General features: G+C 47.0%; 1 protein-coding gene and 1 long non-coding RNA gene across 3 annotated transcripts; one reads left to right on the top strand and one right to left on the bottom strand.

Annotated features, from left to right (window-relative positions):
- The first annotated feature begins 116 nt into the window (after positions 1-116).
- On the top strand, positions 117-15,519 carry PGD (phosphogluconate dehydrogenase). The gene is made up of 13 exons (XM_019930901.3): positions 117-259; positions 879-954; positions 1,653-1,832; positions 3,976-4,041; positions 4,627-4,745; positions 6,456-6,525; positions 9,380-9,514; positions 11,120-11,309; positions 13,554-13,684; positions 13,965-14,098; positions 14,518-14,617; positions 14,761-14,883; positions 14,981-15,519. The coding sequence occupies exons 1-13, from the start codon at positions 252-254 to the stop codon at positions 15,098-15,100; spliced, it is 1,452 nt and encodes a 483-aa protein (XP_019786460.1). The 5' UTR covers positions 117-251; the 3' UTR covers positions 15,101-15,519.
- Positions 2,571-22,911, bottom strand: LOC117308817 (uncharacterized). Of its 2 annotated transcripts, XR_012328093.1 has the most exons (4): positions 22,219-22,911; positions 15,558-15,676; positions 4,173-4,351; positions 2,572-4,085 (listed from the first exon to the last, which is right to left on the bottom strand). It is a non-coding gene; the product is annotated as an uncharacterized lncRNA (long non-coding RNA). The 2 variants fall into 2 exon arrangements; XR_012328092.1 differs by having other exon boundaries at positions 2,571-4,351.
- Between the last annotated feature and the right edge of the window lie 15 nt (positions 22,912-22,926).

Below are 22,926 nucleotides of genomic sequence, written 5' to 3'. Positions count from 1 at the left end.
CGGCGCTCTCCTGAGCCAGCCCTAGGGGTGGGCGGGCCCATTTGCCTCGGGTGGTCTAACAGGCGCCGGGGCGGACCAATGGCGTGGCCGCGTGGCTCCGCCCCTTCCTTGCGATTGGCCGGCGCTGGAAAGCCGCGGCCTGGGCCTCGGGAGGCGAGCCGGAGAAAAATTCAGTCCCGGTAGTCCGCGCTGCGGCTCGCTGTTCGCCGGTTCTCCTCGGTCCAGCCTGGTCTGCCGCCGCCGCCGCCGCCATGGCCCAGTGAGTGGCCGCCCGCGGGCGGCCGGGGAACTTTCCGAGGGCCGACGCGGAGGCCGGAGTCGCCCCAGACGTCGCCTCGCCCCGGGGGTCTTCTGAGCCCGGCCTCGTGGCGCCTGGAGCCCCGGCCCTCCAGGGAGCCGCCAGACCCCGAGCCAGCCCCGCGGCCTCGCCTTTTCTCGGACCCAGCCCCTCTGCCCCTCGCGGCGGCGCAGGCGGATCTGGTTCCTAGGAAGGGCGCGAGGGGAGGGGACAGGCGTGGCCGCGGGAAGCCTGGGCTGCTGGACGGTCCGGCTGTGGGAGACGGGAGGCCTGGAACGAGTCGTCAGCAGCTCGGATAGAGCGCAGAAGAGGCTTAGTGCCGTGGACCCCCTCCTGCGGGCCCCCTCTTGGTTGGCCCACGAGAACATGAGGACCCGTTAAGTGGCAGAGCGGGCTGGCCCGCCTCGAGTTTCACGGAAGGCTGCAAGCCCGGGGTCTAAAGTGCAAAAGGGAGGAGGGGGTTAGAGGAAAGTTAAGACGTGTTATCAATCACAGCAAAAGCTAGAAAGCTCAGGGTTTCTGACTTGGAATGAATTAAGTGAAGCTGACGGTTTCCTTTGTTCCTTTCCCCGTCTTTTAGAGCGGATATTGCGCTGATTGGACTGGCTGTCATGGGCCAGAACTTAATTTTGAACATGAACGACCACGGCTTTGTGGTAAGTTAGGAGGGGCACACTCTTCCCTTACGGATTCTTGTTGCCTTAGTCTGAGTGCTGGTGACCGTTCTGATTCCGAAGAACCCATATAACGTGGAACATGGTTCTCTTTATATGTGCCCTGTTGCTGCTTAGGACGTTTTTGCAAGAGATTGAGAAGCACCACTTTGCATGTGGGTGTGGGAGGGGCAGCTCCACAGCTCTCTGAGGAAGGAGAGTCCTGCTAAATGTATCTGCAGGTTCCGTCAGTTCTGCAGCCTTGAATAAACCTGTCGGTATCCTAAGAAGGAGAGGTCCCGCTGGGAGTATAGATTTCTGACTTTATTGCCTAATGGGATCTGGTGAAACGTTCGGGTGTGAATACTAAACTGGCTTAGATACAGGATTATCAGTGACAGAAGATAACAGTCTGGAACTAGCTTGTTCCCAGATTTGAGTCCTAACCAAATAGCGACAGACTCTTATCCAGCCTGATAAGTTTTGGGCAGTTGACATTTGCCTATATTCAGTTCTTTGCCTTTTCATCCTATTAAAATTAACTTTATGGTGATCAGTCAGCACTTGAGTGGGGAAAAGGTAGAATCAGGGTCCTACCTCCCCAAAACCTTGGGCTGCATAGACATTCCATTGTCACTTGGTCCTCAGTCTGAAGGTCTTGTATGTCCCAGATCTCCTGATCAGGCCTTTTGTCCTTCTAGGTCTGTGCTTTTAATAGGACAGTCTCCAAAGTTGACGAGTTCTTGGCCAATGAGGCGAAGGGCACCAAGGTGGTTGGTGCTCACTCCTTGGAGGAGATGGTCTCCAAGCTGAAGAAGCCTCGGCGGATCATTCTGCTTGTGAAGGCTGGTCAGGCCGTCGATGATTTCATTGAAAAACTGGTGAGGCCAGCTCTCTCCCCGCTGCTACTCGTGTGACAGAACGTCTCTCGTTCCCTTCCTTTAGCTATTTCACTTCTTTTTTTTTTTTTTGGCCGCGTCGGGTCTCTCCCATTCTGGCGCGCAGGCTATAGAGCGTGCAGGCTTAGTTGCCTCGCAGTATGTGGGATCTTAGCTCTCCGACCAGGGATCGAACCCACATCCCCTGCATTGGAAGGCGGATTCTTAACCACTGGATCCCCCGAGGAGTCCCTCACTTCTTTTTGCTTAAGAAATTTTGTCCCTTTTCAATTTTTGGGTATGATCTGCTCAGTTCTGACAAAATGTTGCTTAAAAGTCTCAGTGTTGGTTAACTTGACTGGCACCAATTAAGTAAAAACATACCCTCAAGTGGTAGTAATTGTTAGTATATAAAATTCTGAGGACAGCAAGAGACACGTCCATGAATTCATTATCAACCAGAATAGAAACAGTAGTAATCTCAGTGAGCTCTATCTTTGATATTCAAAAAAAAAAACTTACAGTTTTGATTGTGTATTATGAATGTGTAGTGCTAGTCACTATTAACCCTTACTGTCCAAATTTAGAAATAGATTTCATTTTTCTCAGTATTCCTATAAAGCAACAATTCTCAAATTGCTGTATCATTTAATATAAATGACAAGAGATCCCCCTAGGGAGTCCTAGCAAATGTATCTTTTTTTGGAAGAAGAAAGTAGGCACCTGGGTGGTGCTGGCCGTGCTGTGGTAGGTGGCTGCCTCTGTGCAGTTCTGGTCCCTGATCATCAGCTGAGGGGGCGTTTGTGTCACAGAGGTGCTGATCTTGGTTCTTTGACACATTGTAGTCTGACCCCTTATTTAGGCTTTCTGCCACCTCAGGGCCAGGGGATAGTGGACCCATTTGTTCGTGGTCACCGCCATCTGTACTCTCCCCAGCTTGTTCTCACCGGAGGCCTGATGGCCACTCCTCCACTGGGGTGTCTGTGGGAGAGGAGGGGCCGAAGGGACAGCTGCCTTTTCCCCAGGGAGCGTGCCCGGCACCTCCTGGTCAAAGCGCTGTTGCTGTAAGCTTCTGGGGGGACGCCTCTAGGGCCCCTTTCCTCAACATACCTCTGGGGGAATACCAGGAGGATTGCCCTCACCATCAGTAAACGGAAACAACCTCATTGCCAGTGCCCTGCAAAGACATTTTTCATCTTCACCAAGAACTTTATTAAACAACGTATTCATTAATTGAAAGAACTTTTTGGCCAACCCCATCGATACTGAAAAACAGTTCTACAGTATCAGCTCTGAAAAAACCAAGGCATTAGCCATTTGGAAGAAATGTTTTGTTGTGAGAAGTGTTGTAACAATAAACAAAGGAAAGGGATGAACATTTCTTTCCCAGAGGAGTAATGTTACCAGTGGGGTTGTTTCTACAGGGAGAGGAATTTGTAACCAGTATGCTACCGTTAAAAAAAAAAGACCTAGAAAGGAAGAACGTTCTGATAAAGGACACACCAGACTTTGTGTAGTAAGATGCCAAGCTGCCTATGGTCAGCTACAGACAGAATGGACTGAAAAATGGTAGAGTACTCTTCAGCATAGGACAGTATTAAGTAATGTTACCTGGAGCCTTGTTGGGGGAGACTGAATAATGAATACAGTAATAAAGCCAGCCTGACTGGTGTGGCGTAGGAAGATACTCTTGTTCAAGGCTTGGTCTCTTGCTGCCATCTCCAAGTGGTGGTGATCAAATTGTTGATTCATACACAAAACCATTTGATATTTACTGGACCCCTACTCTGTTCTAGGCAGAGATTTTATAGGTCTTTTAGAGCTAATCCAATCTGGGAATAAATATCAGGCAGGTGGTACACATTGGAAACACAAAATTTTCCAAGTAGGTTTTGTTCGTTGTAAAAATCTTAGTTAAAAAGGATTATTTCGGTTGTGGAGAGTTCTGACTGGGTTTGCTAGCCCTGAGCTTTTAAATAGGGTCTAGCTCTAGCCCCAGAGAGGATTGTTGAAGATTAAATAATATATGTATACTTTCAGACAGGGTTTATTTGGGATAAATTCTTGTTTGCTTTAATTGGTCAAGGTATGTTTATTTTTGTCTTTTATTTTTTTGGTCCGCCTTAATGCTGGTGTCTGGTTACAGGTACCCTTGTTGGACACTGGTGACATCATCATCGATGGAGGAAATTCTGAATATAGGGATACCACGGTAAGCATTTTTCAGTCCACATTCTTCCAGGTTCTGAGAACATTCTAGAAAAAAGTACCAGCATTGCACATGTGACAGAAGAGTAGACGTCTTTCTGTGGTGCTCTTTTGGGATTGGCCATTAAGACATACCTGATGGATGCGATGCTCATTAGTCACACACGTAACTGAAAAGAATGACTGCTGCTTGGATACAGCAGGCTGGGTGTTTATGCTTAATCTTCCCTTCCTGTCCAGCCACTCCGTGATACATCAGTGTGCAGTGTGGGTGAGCACCACTGTGCTGATGGTCTCGTGTACAAGGTCATTTCCTGTAAAATGAGAATGTGTGTTTAGCTTTATTATTTCCCTTTGAGGACAGGGTAGCCATATTAAACTTCCATGGATTTTTTTTTTTTAATTCCCAAACAGAGGGGATTAGTAAGTCAGAAAGGGGATTAAATTTCCTGAATGACCAGGTTATTAGTGGATCCTTGGGTCATTTAAGTCAAATGTGGGATCTCCATACCTGTCTTGTACCTCTTCTCATTCAGTGGGAGAAACTGATTTTAGGGAAGCATGACGAAATTCTTTTTCTCTCATGTAGAGACGGTGTCGAGACCTCAAGGCCAAGGGAATCTTGTTTGTGGGGAGTGGAGTTAGTGGTGGAGAGGATGGGGCCCGGTATGGCCCATCACTTATGCCAGGAGGAAACAAAGAGGCTTGGTGAGTACCAAAGGCACCACCCTTGCGTCGACACAGGGACGCAAGGTGAGAGAACGGGTGAGCTGTGAGCAGTTCTGCCACCCAATCTCCTCTGTGCAGTCTGAGTGTTGGAGATGGGAGATGCTGGAAATATTTCTTTTATGTATACATTTTTTTGCTTTGACATAACGCGTGTGCCTGTTCCTCCTTTCCTTTTTTCTTCTGTTATTTCCTCTAGTACCAATAATGGAAGTTCTAAATAGGCTTCAAGGGTTCAGAGGCTTTAATGAGGCAGCTCAGATAATGTCCTGTGCACTGTCTGGACTTAGGAGTAAGGTCTGCCTCTTCAACTCATATACGGTGTATTTAATCATTGTGAGTAATGGCAAAGTCAGACAGGGCCTCTTTCGTCCCAGGGAATGAGGTGGAAAATTTTTATTTGACTGGGGAAGAAACGAATTTTACACTGCTCACTGTGTTGTGTATAAGAGGAAGGGTTGGCCGCAGAAGGGGGGATGCTTTGGTGATGATGTAGCAGGAGGGCTGTATAAGGCATAGGCTGTGGGTGATGAGCGGGATAGAGGATTAAAATGAAAAGATGCAAGTGATTAATTATACATAATGTAGACTGAAGGAAACACCGCTGTTGAGACTGCAGGAAGAGAGAAAGCCAGATAGAGGATGATAGAGAGATGGAGCAGAAGAGAAAGAAATAGAAAAGGAAGGATCCTTGTGAGGGAGACGTGGGAAGGCAACGCGCTTTTCCGAGTGAGTTTGGTTTCCGAATATTCTAGACTTATATTAGGCATTAAAGTAAGGAGTGATCAAACCTAATCCCCAAAGGTGAGGGGTTGACTGGGGAAGATTAGTCTTTTAATTACCTCCCTAATGATTAAGTCTGGGGATTCTCTTCAGTATGTTAAAGTCTAGAAATAAAGGCCTTCCTGCTTCTCAGAAACTTAAAAATATTTATTTTGGGGTACCGCTAAGTGGGCTGTTACAAATGCAGACAATACCCATGAAGAAGTCTGCCATACAGAGGTGCTCTAGTTCTCATTAGTACATTTTCTCACACTGACCTGTTAGAAGCAGAAGTGGTACTTTTACCTGAAACAATCAGTCAAAGTTCAGGGAAGCTCTAAAAGCTTAAGATGGAGCTGCCCCAGCCCCTCCTCCTGAGCGTGCACTTTGCAGCCCTGTCAAGTTTTGTGTCTTTACCAAAACCCTTTTGTGAAGAAGGCTTTATTGGTCAAAAGTGAGGAGAACAGTAGGGAACAGCGTCAGGAGTTACTCTGTGCGCCTAGGGGAGGCGGGGAAGGAATGAACAACAGTTGCTTTTTCTCTGGATGATAAGGAATGTAGCTCTTGGAAACGTTGCATGGTTCTTTCTGTCCAGAATCCTGCTGTGCTTGATAACATACATCCAGACTGATAGAAGCAGTCGCTACAGGAATGGCTTGGAATCACAGCTTCTTCTGATAGTGCGATAGAAATGTCTTCTGGGGCTTTGCTGACCCTCTCACCCAGCCTTTTTGTCTCCTGTCTCGAATCAGATAGTCCGCAGCCGCTGACTGATTTACCTTGAGGACTTAGCTTATTCATTACTTTTTTGTGGGCACTTCCACCGACCGCTAGAAAGGAAACAATTGGGGGGCGGGGGGGAGTCCTTGAGAATTTCGTGGAGACCCAGGCCCCTTGTCAGCAGCTGAACCACCCACTTCCTTCCTACAGGCCCCACATCAAGGCCATCTTCCAGGGCATCGCCGCAAAAGTGGGGACTGGAGAACCCTGCTGTGACTGGGTACGTTGTGGGCCCCCCTGAAGCCAGTTGGCGCCACGGGCACTGACATGACCAGGGGCAGAGCAAGGATCACCATGGTCCCAGCGGTTTGCTTTGTGACATAAGCTCCTCAATGTTTACGTCGCTAGCACAGACAATGCCGAAAATGCATCAGTTGTACATGTCCTTGTATCTTAACTGGAGGTTGGTATTAAAAGCAGCCCTTGTCAGTTCATCTAAAATATGGATTCCTTAAAAAAGGAACAGGAAGGGCTTCCCTGGTGGTGCAGTGGTTGAGAGTCCGCCTGCCGATTCAGGGGACGCGGGTTCGTGCCCCGGTCTGGCAAGATCCCACGTGCCGCGGAGCGGCTGGGCCCGTGAGCCATGGCCACTGAGCCTGCGCGTCCGGAGCCTGTGCTCCGCAACGGGAGAGGCCACAACGGTGAGAGTCCCGCGTACCGCAAAAAAAAAAGAAAAAGAAAAAGAGGAACAGGAAGGATGAGGTGAAGTAAGATTTTCTTCGTCATGTTACTTCATGGCTAAAGAGAGGATGTCAAGGGAGTTGCCTGGTGGTCCAGTGGTTAGGACTCTGCACTCTCACTGCCGTGGCCTGGGTTCAATCCCTGCTTGAGGAACTAAGATCCCCCAAGCCGCATGGCGTGGCCAAAAAAACCAAAAAGAACAAGAAAGAAAGAATGTCAAGGGGGTAGGGGAGGAAAAGAAAAGAGAGAGAGAGAATGTCAGAATCAAAAGTGGAGTTTGCTCCCTGGGGTAGGTATTCTGTGCTTAGAACAGAGTAAGCTGCAGCTCTTTGCCCTCACTGAATGTGAAGGAGGCCGAGGCAAATTCTTTCCCTCCGTATATTTTGTGTTGCTGGTAAAATAAATTTTATCCCTTGTTACAGCCTTAGTCCATCCCATGGATGAAAAAAACAACACTAGGCAGGGGAGACCTGAGTTGTCTTTCTGGCTCTCCATTGACTAGCAGTGTGACATTAGGCAAGTCATTTTCTTCCATGGGCTTCAGTTTTCTCACCTGTCAAATATGGGGGTTGGACTGGATGACCTCCAAGTTCTCTTTAGCTCCTGAGCCCCTTGAATTTTATTCTACGTGCCATTTTTATGATGTTAGTTTTGCTTTATATGAGATAAAAGGTAGAGAAGAAATGAGGACTTGGGCCCATGGGGGATGAGGGGAGTCCTCCCCCCAGGCCTCACAGTGCCTGGTGACTAAGCCGCTCCTTACATTTTAACCAGTGGTCACTGAGTTCAGTCAGAACCTGCTTAGCGCTGAGAGACGCTGGTGCTGTGATTTAGAAGACTGAGTAACTTTCTCACTAGTGTGAAGGATTGGGAAGGGAGCTTTTGTTCCTTAACAATACACTGCTGCAGTAAAAAAAAAAAAAAAAGTACAGTGACAGTAACTTCTTTTTAGATACATTTAGGACATAAATCATGAGGAAATTAACAGTACTTGCCTGTGTATCTTGATCAACTCCTGTTGACCTTACTCTTAGGTTACTGAAAAGAAAAAACTGGTATAGATACTAAAAGCAGGCACCCCTTAGCTCAGTTTTGAAGTTACAGGAAGGAAGGGGTGAAGCAAGGTATTATTGGCCATGTTACTTCATGGCCAAAGAAAGTGTCAAAATCAGAAAGGGGGGACTTCCTTGGTGGCACGGTGGTTAGGAGTCTGCCTGCCAATGCAGGGGACATGGGTTCGAGCCCTGGCCCGGGAAGATCCCACATGGCGCAGAGCAGCTAAGCCTGTGTGCCACAGCTACTGAGCCTGCGCTCTAGAGCTCGCGAGCCACAACTACTGAAGCCCGCGCGCCTAGAGCCCGTGCTCCGCAGCAAGAGAAGCCACCGCAATGAGAAGCCCACGCACCACAACGAAGAGTAGCCCCCGCTCACCGCAACTAGAGAAAGCCCACGCACAGCAACGAGGAGCCAACACAGCCAAAATAAATTAAAAAAAAAAAAAAACCAGAAAGGGTAGGCCAGCAATGGAAACATAGATAGAGGAAGTCTCTATGTCAGGGTGGCAGTGTGACAGCATCCACCCCAGCAGTGCTGCCAGCACTGGTCCACCGGCAGGCATATCCCTGTCATGGTGACGGGAGTGTCTGACTGCAGAACTCTCCTTGTTCTGACTCCTTGCCCTCCAACCAGTTTTCAGATAATCTGGCTTCCCAAGTAGCTTGTCCACAGGGACAGGATGTGTTGATCAGACTGACACTTGTAACCATTAAGATACATAGTTAAATTTCTCGTCATCAATTTACAGACTGGTATTCTGATTTTATACATCTTGCCAGCTTTATTAGAAATCAGTACCTTGTCAGTTGTGGGACCCTGGCAAGAACACATTTCTGGGCTTACAAGGGCAGACCTTGCATCTGAGGTCATTTTATCTCTCGGTGGCCATTACAACTACAGTACATTTATATATTGTTTAAAGTACAAGTGACTTAATTAGCTTCTTTTCACCTGCGGTTGCTAGAAAAATAACCAGGGAAAAGAAGACTCCTTTTACTTGTGGGAGGGGGCTGGGGAGTGGGGAGTTACTTTTAATAACAATGAGAAAGAATGGAAAATGTAGGCTAAAGACCTGTGGGTACTTCACAGTGAATTTGGGGATTTTGAAAAACCTTTAAAGGAATGAATTTGGAGTTAGTTTACAATAGCATCGTGCTGGATTGAAGCTTGTGTTGAGTTGTTATATGATGATTCTTCTTTTGAAAATACTGTAAATATTTGTTCGTATTTGTTATTTTTTTGTATGGGGAGGGAGCCTTGCCAAAGAACTGGATGTGGACTTCTCTGGTGTGTTTCCTGGCTCCCTGAAGGCCTCTTGGCGCTTGTGGCTCTAACAGGTGGGGGACGAGGGGGCAGGACACTTTGTGAAGATGGTGCACAACGGGATAGAGTACGGAGACATGCAGCTCATCTGCGAGGCCTACCACCTGATGAAAGACGTCCTGGGCATGGAGCACAAGGAGATGGCAAAGGTGAGTCCTGGGCCCTGGGCGGGGGAAGCGCTGCTCAGGTGAGAAGGCTTTGCTGGTGACGATAAGTCCTTCCTCATTCTTTTTCCCTTGGTCATTCTGGTGGCCTGGATGGACTCAGCCTAATCTAAGGGAAGCTCTCAGTAACAGGACCATAAAATCTGATAGCCAGTCACTAAGCCAGAAGTTCCCAGAGACTCTTGTTGTAATCCTCTCTCCCACTCAGGGACCCTGACTGTGTCAGGCCTGTGTCACTTAATTGCCTGGTCTCGTTTGATCCTCCGTTGGTCCCATGTGGGAGGTGCAGCAGAAGCTCGCTTTTCTGATCCAGGTGGGACTGGCTGTTAGACAGCTATTCAAAAAAAGGTAGTCAAAGTTGGGAAACATAAGCATTTCCCCCAACATGTTATTATGAAAATGTTCAAACATACAACAAAATTGAAAGAATTGGACAGTGATCAGTTACATACACACAACCTAGATTCTACCATTAACATTTTACTCTGCTTGCTTTGTCGAATATCGTCCATTCGTCTATTAGTTTTATCTTTTTTAAAAAATACACTTCACAGTAAACTGCAGACATTTGTACTGTTTTCTGTAAATACTTCAGCATCATTAACTAGGCAAACATTTATTTTAACTGAAAATATAGGAAGGTGCGTTCAATCCCCCATCATTTCATGGAGAGCCAGGTCCTTCTTTTAAGTGTGGCTCTGCTGATTAGCATTCTAATCAACTTTCTTATCATCTAGAGTTTGTAGTTTCAGTTATTTCAAGTGGAACATGATTTAAAGACACTTTCGAGGCACACAGTGCAGAATCCTTCCAGATTTTTTACATTCTTTTCCCTCCTAATTTTAAAATTTGTGTTGGGAATTCCCTGGTGGTCCAGTGGTTAGGACTCTGCACTCTCACTGCCAAGGGCCTGGGTTCAACCCCTGGTTGGGGAACTAAGATCCCACAAGCCATGCGGTGTGGCCAAAAAAAAAAAAATTGCATCATCCCCACTTATTTTGTTTCACTAACTTGCCTTTATTGTTCTTTCCAAAACAGTTTGACTTAGTTTTCATAGAAACATTGCTTTTCTTTTTGTGTTCATATTTAATTGGTTTATATAATATGAGTGCCGGGCACTGTTCTATGTTGGGGATATATTAGTGGAAGAAACAAAGTCCCTGCCCTCATGGACCTTGGAAAGATAGACAGTAATGACTAAATATATAAAACCTGTTCGTGATCACTATTATAGAGAAAAGTAAACGGGAGGAAGAGGCTGCTCTAGATCGGGTGATCAAGGAAAGTGACTGTACGAAAACCCAAGCGAGGTGAGGGGACACCTGGCTCTGAGGAAAGCACTGGCCTGGTGACCAGAAAATCAGCATGAACAGGTTGAAATCAGAAGCAGCTGACTGTTGGTTAGCATAAAACTCAGCTGGTGGCAGAAGTGTTCGGGTGTCCTGCAGAGGAGCCTGGTAGCCTCAGGGGTTGAGCAGGTTGTGAGCATCGGTCAATATTTACATGGGAAAGGGATGAATCAGTTAAGGGAGCATCTCCGGTATAATCCTAGGTTCTCCCACATTGTTTTCTTTCATATCCTGCGCACAGGCCTTTGAGGAATGGAATAAGACAGAGCTGGACTCATTCCTGATTGAGATCACAGCCAATATTCTCAGGTTCCAAGATACTGATGGCGAACACCTGCTGCCAAAGATCAGGGACAGCGCGGGGCAGAAGGGCACCGGGAAGTGGACCGCCATCTCTGCCCTGGAGTACGGCGTCCCCGTCACCCTCATCGGTAACACTCAGCTTTGGATTGAACCTTTTCATCTCACTGTTTTGACCCTGGTGTCTTTCTGGCAACTAAGAGTTACCAGATCTCTCAGAGAATCTCTTCAACCCTAGTCGGCTTTCTGAGTGTGGTCTGCTCTTTCTGCCCTTGAATAAGTTGACGGTGTGAGAGAGGCTGGAGCTGCTGTTGAATCTCTTCTTTACAATCCTTCTGTCAAGCATGTGAGCTTTGAGATAAATTCAGAAGTTACTACCTGTCTTAGCCAGTTTGACTTTGGGGATCGTTTTAACATTAGGGATTAAATTATAGTCAATGACCTAAGATCTTTCTAATAGGGAAGCTAACTGTAATGGAATTTTTCATACAAAAGTTCACAGAATAATAAAAGTTTATGTACTCAACATTTATTACTATTTTGCTGAGGTTTTTTCCTCAGATATTTGAGGAATAAAATATTACCTAAGCATTTCCAGTCCTTTAATATTCTTTTCCTAAGTTCCTTCCCCTTTTTCTTTTAGAAGAAAACTACTGTCCTGAAGTGAGTGTATATCCTTCCCATCTATGTTTTTTATCTTGTCTTAATGAGCTAAGCATCGAACTCAAAAAGTTGTAGAGAGAAGGAAATAATAAAAAGCAGAAATAAAACAAAAATAATAAAGGGATTAACAAAACTACGTGATGGTTCTTTAAGAATAAAATAGATACATTCTGTCAAGATTGGAAAAGGAGAATGGAGGCTCCTGGTCTGCTTAATGAAGGCTGATCTTTGCTCCTGGCAGAATGGTTCCCCCTGCAGTAATAAAACAAGTTTTCTTGTTGACTCTTCCAGACATAGGTTGCCTTTCCCTCTCTAGTCTCCTCCTGCCTTTGGTTTCCTGTTAATTATGCCTGACTGTGTTTACAGTGGACTGGGTAGTTGCAGGCACAGTAAGGAGGGAAGCAGTTTGCTTAGTCCAGCTCTACAGAGAAGGAAGTTGACTGCTTTTTAGCTAATCTGAGCGCTACCCTGGGCGGGGGCCCAAGGGGACAGTAACTGGGAGCAGTTTATTCATCACTGCCTCAAAAAGAATCCTACTCTCTTGTTTCGGAGACTTTGTACCCTACCTTCGGAGACTTTGTACCCTACCTTCCAGCTGAAGTCAGGCTTCCTCCCTGGCTGCGTGCCATTCTTGTTTGTTGAACTGACGGGGAAATGAGTCTTCCAGCTAATCTTTAGGTAACCCCCGGAGGGTTACGCCACACTCGCCTCTTCCTGCTTTTTGTCTTCTGAAGCTTCCGCCTAAGAATGCTAAGTCATCCTGTGTGTGCACTGCAGGCGCCCAGAGAGCCGGGCAAGGACAAGGACAGGGAGATACCTGCTCTCAAGTTTATGGCCAGAACCCTTTCCTCAGAAATAAAGTCCTCTGTTAGTTCCCAAAGGTTTTACTTCATTCTGTCTGTTGGGGGAAAAAATGGTTAATTTATTCTAATTATATAAAGTGTCAACTGGGCAAGCATGTATAAGTGATAATTTTTAAGATACTAATATCTTAATATTAAAATACCATATTGGGGACTTCCCTGGCGGTCCAGTGGTTAGGAATCCGCCTTCCAGTACAGAGATGAGGGTCCAAGCCCTGGTCGGGGAACTAAGATCCCACATGCTGCGCAGCACAGCCCCCACCCCCCAAAAATATTGAAATATTTTTTATTCAAATGAAGTAAAATTGTGAAACTGTAATGGTGACCATGGACATAGCAAAAACTAAACTGTAAGAATTAGAAAATGGAGTTTTTTGAAGGGAGAAGTCTCAGTGTACTCGTTTCAAAGTGATGAGTATTAGTGCTTCAAAAGAAAAGAAATGAAGTCTTTGGTGACCATTTATAAATTAAAGTCCTCGCAAATGAAACTGAAATTTTACTGGAGGACCAACACGGAGTAATTCTTAATGATAGTGGTTTTGCTCTTCGTTTTTTCCCCTTAAAATTCCCCTTTGAAGTTCATGGTGATCTTTGAGGTTGAATATGTGTATTCATGTTGGAGACTGACTTGGAGTTTTCATTTTCAAATTAACCGTTAGAGCTTTTTATGAAAGTTCTTTCTGATGCAGGTTAGCTTTGCGGCCGAAGGTTGAGACTTTGCGCTCGTGGTAAAACTGGAAATCGTGCTGCATTGCTCTTTTCCCTCATCTTCTCTGGCTCGTGTGCGCTCCTCCTCGGGTTCTGCCTGTGAGTTGTGGTGACTTGTTATCTCCCCCTCCCCCCACGTAGGAGAAGCGGTCTTTGCTCGATGCTTATCATCTCTGAAGGACGAGAGGATTCAAGCCAGCCAAAAGCTGAAGGGGCCTCAAAAGGTCCAGTTCGAAGGAGATAAGAAATCATTCCTGGAGGACATTCGAAAGGTGGGGTGCCGCCCCGCAGTGGCAGCGGGATGGGACTGGCGGGGAGAACACCCCGAGGCCACGGGGAGGACGTGGGGTCTGTCCAGCCTTGCCCATTGATCTGATATGCAGCCTTTCCTAAACCGTGTCCTCGTTAGAGCTGCACTGCAGTGGCGGGGGGGGGGGGGGGGGGGGGGGGGCGGGGGCGGGGGCGGGGAGGGGGTGTGTGTGGCGGGCGGGGCGGGGATTAGGCAGCTGTGGGCCAGCCGCAGTTCTGATGAGTCTTTGTGCCCTCCTTTAGGCCCTCTATGCTTCCAAGATCATCTCTTATGCTCAGGGCTTTATGCTGCTAAGACAGGCAGCCACTGAATTTGGCTGGACCCTCAACTATGGTGGCATTGCCCTGATGTGGAGGGGGGGCTGCATCATCAGGAGGTGAGTGGTCGGGGCACCTGCCACCTGCCGTGCGGGAGCGCTGTGGTCTTAGGGCGCTCTCGGGGACGGTTTCCCTGGAACTGGTACAGTGAGTCCTCTCGCTGGGACGCTGGCAACCAGGCAGGTTTAGGTGTCATATCTCACTTTCTTCCTGCATGTCAGTTATTCTAACTCGAGTGTCCATCCTTCCCCGTCTAAAGTAGTTCTGTGAGCATGGTTGTGCCCTTGGCCCTCACCTCTCGGGACCTGGGCTGTCTGTATTCACGGCACGTCCAGCGAGCTGGTGGGGATGGGGGGACAGGTGCGTTCGTACCTCGCGAGGGTATCTGTCAGCTTCCAACTTACTTCCCCTGCTTTCTGCCAGGTGTTCAGCCCGCTAGTTAAGATTCATTGATTTTTTTCCCTCTTGATTATTTCAGTGTATTCCTAGGAAAGATAAAAGATGCATTTGATCGAAACCCAGGACTTCAGAACCTACTACTAGATGACTTCTTTAAGTCAGCTGTGGAAAACTGCCAGGTATGTAGCCCAGAGCTGGGTAGTACGGGAATTCTGTCTTAGTGAGTTTTGCTCTGGGGGGTCTGCTTTTTCATTTATGCATGAAAATCTGTTGTCTTTTCTTTGAGCTAATCACTAGTCTTTGGCTTTACTTTTTTGCTCAGGACTCCTGGCGGCGGGCAGTCAGTACTGGTGTCCAGACAGGCATTCCCATGCCCTGCTTCACCACTGCTCTTTCCTTCTACGATGGATACAGACACAAGATGCTGCCAGCCAACCTAATCCAGGTGAGCTTTTGGAGTAGGCGATGAACATGAACCTGGGTGGTACCTCGGGTCATGTGCCTGCGTCTGTCCTATAACCAACCCATTTCTTGTTTTCTAGGCTCAGCGCGATTACTTTGGGGCTCACACCTATGAACTCTTGAACAAGCCAGGACAGTTTATCCACACCAACTGGACAGGCCACGGTGGCAGCGTGTCCTCGTCTTCATACAATGCCTGATGAGATTCTGTTAAACGCGCCACGACTCCACAGACCGGTACATTCCACTTGCCACACAGCACTGCTTACATGGCCCTTTGCCCTACTTTCTTCTCAGATCTTTGAAAATAAAGTGTCGTAAGAGACTCCTCTGAAGAGTCAACCCGAGTTTATTTGTAAAGTAGATCTGTGAGAACCATCGCATCCTCTGCCCTCGCCTCTTGGGATGGAGCAGAAATTGAGCGTGTGCGCGACCTCGAGAGCCAGCTCCCTGAGGCGGTGTTTCCCCCGTGTCCCCCGTGGGTTAGGGAGACAGAGCTCTTCTCACATAGGTGGGAAAGGTTTTTGTGGAATTTGATCAAACTGGAGTCTTTGTATCATGCAGCTGAATTCCCTTTTGCCTTTATTTAATAAAAATTTTAAAAAAAAGAAAAAAATTATATTTATGCTTCTTCTCCAGATTCTTAAATATTCTCACCTTATCCACACTGAGCCATATCCTCATTGGTAGAACGATGTGCACCCGGTTTCATTACATTTGAATTAGTTTATTTCCTTCCTTTATTTAGCCTTCTTAAATATTTTCCTCTTTGTTTTCTTTAAAAAAAAAAAAGAAAAGAAAGAAAAGACCTCAATAATAGTACCAGGAACAGCAAAGTTAGGTAATGATTAACTCTGGAGGGAAGGGTGAGGAGAGGTAGTCAAGGGGTGGGTGTACAGGCTTATGACTTTGGGCAAATTATTTACTCTTATCTGGCCTCAGTCTTCTCATTTGTAAAATGGGGATAATCATCGTACCTGCCTCCTTAAGGTTATTTTGAATATTCACCTAGTAAAAACAGACCGACGCTTGACACATAATAAGCACCTACTTAAGTGGTAATTATTATTATTACCACTTCAGGTGTGCCTGTCCCTGAAGCAGTTAGAGAGTTGCTGAGAGTTAGAAACCAAATGTTACTTCTCAGCACTCACTGGTGAATTCACTTTGGAAACCGGCCCTCAAAAAGTTCCTGGCAGGGCTCCTCTGTGTGCTCAAGTAACAACAGACAGATCTTAACTGAATACACTACCACCATAACCCCTTCACCACCACCCTGCCAGGAGGTGGATCTTGGGAAAAAAAGGCAGATTCTGAGTCAGCAGGTCTGGGGTGGGGCCCCACATTCTGTATTTCTAATGAGCAACCAGGTGAGGCCATTATGGCACAGGGCAAAATAAACGGAAGCTCCTTTATCGCTAAAAGAATATAACCGTCCTTTGCCTAGGTCCTTGACAGGGAGTTTTTTTTTTACTATATATACGATTTCATGCCTTTGGAACTTTACATCCCGTGACTTATTTGAAAAATTAATGTCTGCCACACAGTGAATACTTTTTAAGGTTGACTATTACTTCGTGCTGAAGGGGAGGTGGTCAAACAATTCTGAAAGTGGATAGAGGTGGCCACGGACGGGTTCTGCCCCCAGCCAGGTCCTGTCCAGCCTAACTGCCACAGGGACAGTCTGGTGGCCATTCCAGCAAAGGGCCTCCCTTGGCAGAGACTGTGGGCCTATTATCTTTCTGCTTTCTTTCTGCTTCCATTTGAGACACAGTGGAGTTAAGACATATGGATCAGGCAAGGGAGCAGACAGGACCTCTCAGCAGAGGTTTTAGGCAGGGGGTTTACAGGTGTTACATTTCTTTGAGGCACATGTGGAGCCATCTTTTTAGGAGGGGTAGAGAGACCGTCAGGATGTATATACTATGTTTAGTATGTATGTTAGCACAGACACGTTCGCTGTTTAGTAATAGATGTGCTGTTCCAGTAACAAACCACCGCAAACTCAGTGGTGTGATATAACCACCATCTTTATCATTCTCCTAATTCTGAGAGTCAGGAAGTTGGTACAGGAGCGACAGCTTGTCTCTGTTCCACCATGTCTTGGAGCCTCAGCTAAGAGTTGAAAGTTGGGGGTGATTCCATGGCTGGGATCACTTGGAGGTGTCTGTCTCCTTCATTCATAGGGCGGTTGATGCTGGCTGGGACCTTAGCTAGGGCTACCAGCTGGAAAGGTGCACGGCGGCCTCACCACGTGGCCTTAGCCTAGGCAAACGTCTCACTTGGTGGCCCAGGGCTCCAAAGGGGAGTGTTCCAGCTAACAAAATGGATACCACATTGCCTTTTAAGACCTAGCCATGGATGTTACACAACATTATTTCAGCCACATTATATCAGTTACAAGTGAGTCATAAGCTCTCCAAATTCAAGGGAAGGAGTATTAGGCTTTACCTCTTGATGGCAGAGTGGCAAAGTTCTAGAAGAGCATGTGGGTCAGGAGATTTTTTTTTCCCCCAAATATAATCTGCCACGTATGCGTCCCTGGAAAAGGACAATTTGTTACATGGGGAAGTTGGGAACTCTGGCCTTATTTGGGGGTTTTCCTGAGGGCCTCATACAGTATTTATGGAATATATAAGAATATAATAATAGCTAACAGAGTGTGTGCCAGGCACTGTCTTTTTTTTTTTTAATTTATTTTATTTTTTTCTTTTTTGGCTGCGTTGAGTCTTTGTTGCTTGCTGCACGTGGGCTTTTCTCTAGTTGCAGCAAGCAGGGGCTACGCTTCGTTGCAGTGCGCGGGCTTCTCTGTGTGGTGGCACAGGCTCTAGACGCGTGGGCTCAGTAGTTGCGGTGCACAGGTTTAGCTGCTCCGTGGCACATGGGATCTTCCTGGACCAGGGATCAAACCCGTGTCCCCTGCCTTGGCAGGCGGATTCTTAACCGCTGTGCCACCAGAGAAGCTCCCAGGCACTGTTTTTTGTTTTTTTTGTTGTTGTTTTTGCGGTACACGGGCCTCTCAATGTTGCGGCCTCTCCCATTGCGGAGCACAGGCTCGGGACGTGCAGGCTTGGCGGCCATGGCTCACGGGCCTAGCCACTCCGTGGCATGTGGGATCTTCCCGGACCGAGGCACGAAGCCGTGTCCCCTGCATCGGCAGGCGGACTCTCAACCTCTGCGCCACCAGGGAAGCCCCCAGGCACTATTTTAAGTTTACTCATTTAATACAACAGCCTCTGAAGTAGGTACTACCATTATCCCCAATTTACAGATGAAGCCCAAGGATGTGAAGTAACTTGTCCAAGATCACATAGCTCCTGCAGAACTGAAAATTGAGCCCCAGCAATCTGGTGCCAGAATCCATGCACTTAATCATCAGACTATCTTACTGCTCAATGTGTACGATGCATTACTCATTGGCAGATTTACTGTACACCTACTATGTGCCAAGCACCATGCTGGGAACCATTTGTTTAGTGGTGAGAGAATTTGAAAGTCCTGACCTCATGAGCTCCTAGAATACATATAACAGCCGATGGAGATGGAGTTCTGAATCAGCATTTTACAGTGCAAATTTAGGGAAAATAAATGATTAAACATTTATGGTACCCTATTTAATGCAGCTGGAAGGGGCTCGGGAAACCTGCAGTGTCCTTGCCTTATTTATGGTGAGGGCAGTGGGACGAGAAGAGGATAAGACTGTGGACTCAGAAGCCAGGCTGCTCATAATCAAATCTGGGCTCTACCACCTCCTAGCAGTTCAACCTCTGACAAAGTCCTTTCACCTCTGGGATACTTTTCCCTCATATGTAAAATGGGGGTAACAGCACCCACCTCCGAGGGCAGGGCACCTAGGGCACAGCCAGGAGCAAGTCAGCGCTCAGTGTTAACCAAGGGGCAAGAGGGCCTTCTCGGCGCAATGCTGACACCTAGTGGCCAGTTTACATGCCAGCTCTTCATCCTGTGAAAATAGTCCCAACCAATCACAGTTGACCCTTGAAAAAGAGGTGGGTGGGTAGGGGTGCTGATCCCCACTTTCCCCCTCCCGCAGTTGAAAATCTGCGTGTAATTTATAGTGGGCCTTCCAAGTGTGTGGTTTGGCACACAAAGATTCGACCCACCGCGTATCGTGTAGTGCTGTAGCATTTAGTACTGAGAAAACTCCTTGTGCAAGTGGACCCGTGCACTTCAAACCTGTGTTGTTCAGAAGGTCAGTGTACATCCATTTTCTGTAACATAATACCTCAGCCCTGGACCTCTCTCTTCAGATCCTAATGGGTTAGGGTATTCTGCACGTGTCACTGGAATAATGCTCTTTCAGCCTGGGAAGCAGCTGCTTTAAAGTGAGATACCTTGCAAGGTAAAAAGCACAGACGCTACCTGGGAAATAATTGTTACTGCTTCTTAAACACTTATGTGAGGCAATTTAAACCTCACAACTGCTCTGCGAGGCTGGTCCTATGATCCCCACTTTATAAATGAGGGAACTGAGTCTTGGAGGGGTTCTGACTTGCTCAGGGTCACCAAGCTTGTGAGAGGGGCTGGGCTCTGAACCCAAGGCCTGGTCCGAGGGCTGGAGTTCATTTAAAAATGCAGAATACAGGGCTTCCCTGGTGGCGCAGTGGTTAAGAACCCGCCTGCCAATGCAGGAGACACGGGTTCAAGCCCTGGTCCAGGAAGATCACACATGCCGCGGAGCAACTAAGCCCGTGTGCCACAACTACTGAGCCTGCGCTCTAAAACCTGCGAGCCACAACTACTGAAGCCCGTGTGCCACAACTACTGAAGCCCGCGCACGCCTAGAGCCCATGCTCTGCAACAAAAGCCCATGCACTGCAACGAAGAGTAGGCCCCACTCACCGCAACTAGAGAAAGCCCGCGTGCAGCAATGAAGACCAACATAGCCAAAAAAAAAAAAATGCAGAATACAGAAATATATAAAGTGAAAAACTTGAGTGCCTTTATCTGCCTTCTCTTCAACCCATTGCTCAGAATTTAACTGTATTTGTCATGTATCCTCGCAGCTTTTTCTATTCCTTTCAAATATCCCACATCCCCATATAGATGCATATGCTCTTTTCTTTAAAAAAAAAAACAAAAATAAGATTGTTCTGTACATACTAGTCTGCAAGTTGTTTTCTTTCACGTAACGTCCTAGAGGGCCTCATTCTATAAACTGGCAATTTAAATGCCTTAGAGTTTAGTGTTTCCAAGAACCCTTCATAAATCATTCTGAAGAATAAAAACCTTAGATTGTGCAACGAACCACTCCCTAATAACTTTGCATGTTGAACCTCTGCCTCCTCAGCCCCCAGCAGTTCAGCGTCAGCTGAGATGTGGGGTAGCTGCGGGGTCAGGAGTCAAAAGGCACTCCTGTGTGATTCTTCGCCTGCAGTCTCTCTCTCCTTTATCCCTGACTTCCACCAGAGAGGTAGTAAGAGGGAGGGTGCCTGTATATTCTTCCAATTAAGCACAAATAAACTCTGAGCATCCTTCTTTTCTTTGGTAGTTTCATTCATCAGGAAAGCCAGATGATTTTAACATGCAGTGAGAAGGTGCTGGAATAGAGGAAAAGACTGGGATGTGATAAGGCCTCTAGGGGCTCTCAACGTGAGTTAAAAATAAACACAGCACTAAACTGGGAAAGAAGTGTGCGGAGGTCCAAAAATATGATTTTCCTCTTGATGACTGCGATAAGGCTTTAGAAAATACACAGGTTTCCCCCTTCCTGAAAGTTCACATTCCACCACTTTGCTTTTATAAAAGCCCTGCGTTAGTACCTGCTTTTGCTAACCGAAAGAAATCCAAAGAGAATTTTCATTTTTACGAGAAAAAAGCCGTTGCCATACTAATGTAGAACTTCATAAAAGTGCAGTGGCTTAGTGCAAACTTTCAAAAGCAGGGGATACCTGTACATATATCTAAGTCAAATTTCTTTAAAAAAATCGGGGGGCCTCTACTTTGTCAGGACTCATGGAGATGCTGCTGAGAGTCAGATCCTCAACAAACATTCAGTGAACACCCACCGTGCACCCGGCTCTGGGGCTTCACTGGAACTCAGCGAGCTGGGCACTCAGGTCTGCATCTCACAACTGATTCCAACACAGTACATTCTTTTTTTATTTATTTTTTACAATGCATTCTTTCAACTTTGATTCAGTAAGTGTTTACTATGTGCCCGGCCAGCAGTGTGCTAGGGCCAGTTCCTACAGTGAGAGTTGATTTCTAAATTTTCAGGACTACTGAAAACCAGAAACAAACACAGCCATTATTAAGAATTAAGTTCCATAAATTTGGGCTTAAATAAATTGTATTAAAAACAAAGGTAGTGGGGCTTCCCTGGTGGCGCAGTGGTTGAGAGTCCACCTGCCGATGCAGGGGACACGGGTTCGTGCCCCGGTCTGGGAAGATCCCACATACCGCGGAGCAGCTGGGCCCGTGAGCCATGGCCGCTGGGCCTGTGCGTCCATTGCACATTTTTCTATCATCTACGTTCTTGACGTTATTTCCACCTATTGTGTCTGACTGGTGGGTGTGCAGCATCTCTTCTCTGTGTGAGACCGTGCCCCACAGGGTTAACAGAAATCCTTGAGTGTGTCCTACCGAACAGCAGATAAGGGAACCGGCTGTTAGAAACCCCTCTGCTTGCAGCCTCCTTTACTGATGAAGCCTGCTTATTTGTTTGTTTTTCCATTCTCTAACTGCATCTCCTCCAAGCTTCACATAGCCTAGGTAATGTATCACCAGACTTCTAAACTACCCTTATAGATAACGCTTCTGACGTATGGGTCACTATTGTAACAGGGGGCTTGTTTTTGTGAACTTTGGAGTTGGCTCCTGCCCAGTTCAGACCAGCTAAAACTAGTTCGGACCACCGACCCTAAAACTGCGCCTGCGCAGAACACTGACGGCCTCACCTTTTCCCTGCCTCCGATGACCTTTCCCCACACCTAAGACCACCCTACTTCTTTATCCCATAAATATCTCAAGCCTCTGGCCTTCTGGTACGCGGGCCTGAGATTTGTTCTCTTGTCTCCTTCCATGAGGACCTTGTCAACAAACTCTCTGCTGCAAACTTGTGTCTCCGTGTTTGGCCTGCTGCTCCTGTGGGGCACACAAACCTGGTTTGGTAACAAATGCTGAGTTCAGTTTCCTCATATTGCTGGCTTGAAATCGGCCATGATGGGAGTATTTACACCAAGGAAATCTACAGATCTACAAATTAATTCCTTGTTGACTGTTTACTTAAGGAAGTGAGTGGGGAATATGTTAATAACGCAGATTAAACTTGAATGTGTATGGTGTCTGCAGCCTTTACCTCATGAATAGCACAAGTTGAGGAAATAACTCTTCCAGTACTTGACACTATTATTCGACTCAGCAGAGAAGTTCCTTACTCATGTCATCAACGTGTGAGTGAAGCTCCAAAGGAGGAAAGTAACTGAAGAAAGTTTGGAAGCAGTGAAGATCCAACGTTGGGTTTCACTTTACTTTTTTTTTTTTAATTTTTTGGCCGCGCAGCACAGTATGCAGGATCTTATTAGTTCCCTGGCCAAGGATGGAGCCTGCACCCCTGCAGTGGAAGCGTGGAGTCTTAACCACTGGACCCCCAGGGAAGTCCCCTATTTCACTTAACTCTTAACGTAAAAGAAAATTAGCCAACATTCGGGTCATAGCTATATTCCTTTGGCAATGGCAATGGGGTGAGCAACTTATTCGCTTAAGGGGATAGAAATCAAACATTTATCCGTGGTCTGACTTTGTGACACTACAGAATTAGAAAAACCCACACTGGATTTTGCAAGGCACACCAAGGTTACAGCCGCATGTAACTTACAATACAGAGTTGTGTACCGTTGTCCCTGTTTTTTCTCTCTCTCTCTCTCTCTCCCTCCCCGCCCCCCTACCCCCACCCCGGGAGCCGGTGCTGCCCACTGTGCTCCGCGCAGAGCTGGCTCTGGGGTCCCCGGGGAGCTCGGCTTGGGCGGGGCGGGAGCAGATAGGCTGCGAGGCGCCCTTCCCAGAG

This window comes from Tursiops truncatus, chromosome 1 (assembly GCF_011762595.2).
Source record: "Tursiops truncatus isolate mTurTru1 chromosome 1, mTurTru1.mat.Y, whole genome shotgun sequence".
NCBI lineage: Eukaryota > Metazoa > Chordata > Mammalia > Artiodactyla > Delphinidae > Tursiops > Tursiops truncatus.
The sequence above is the reverse complement of the archived record's forward strand: the minus strand, read 5'-3'. Positions and strand labels throughout refer to the sequence as shown.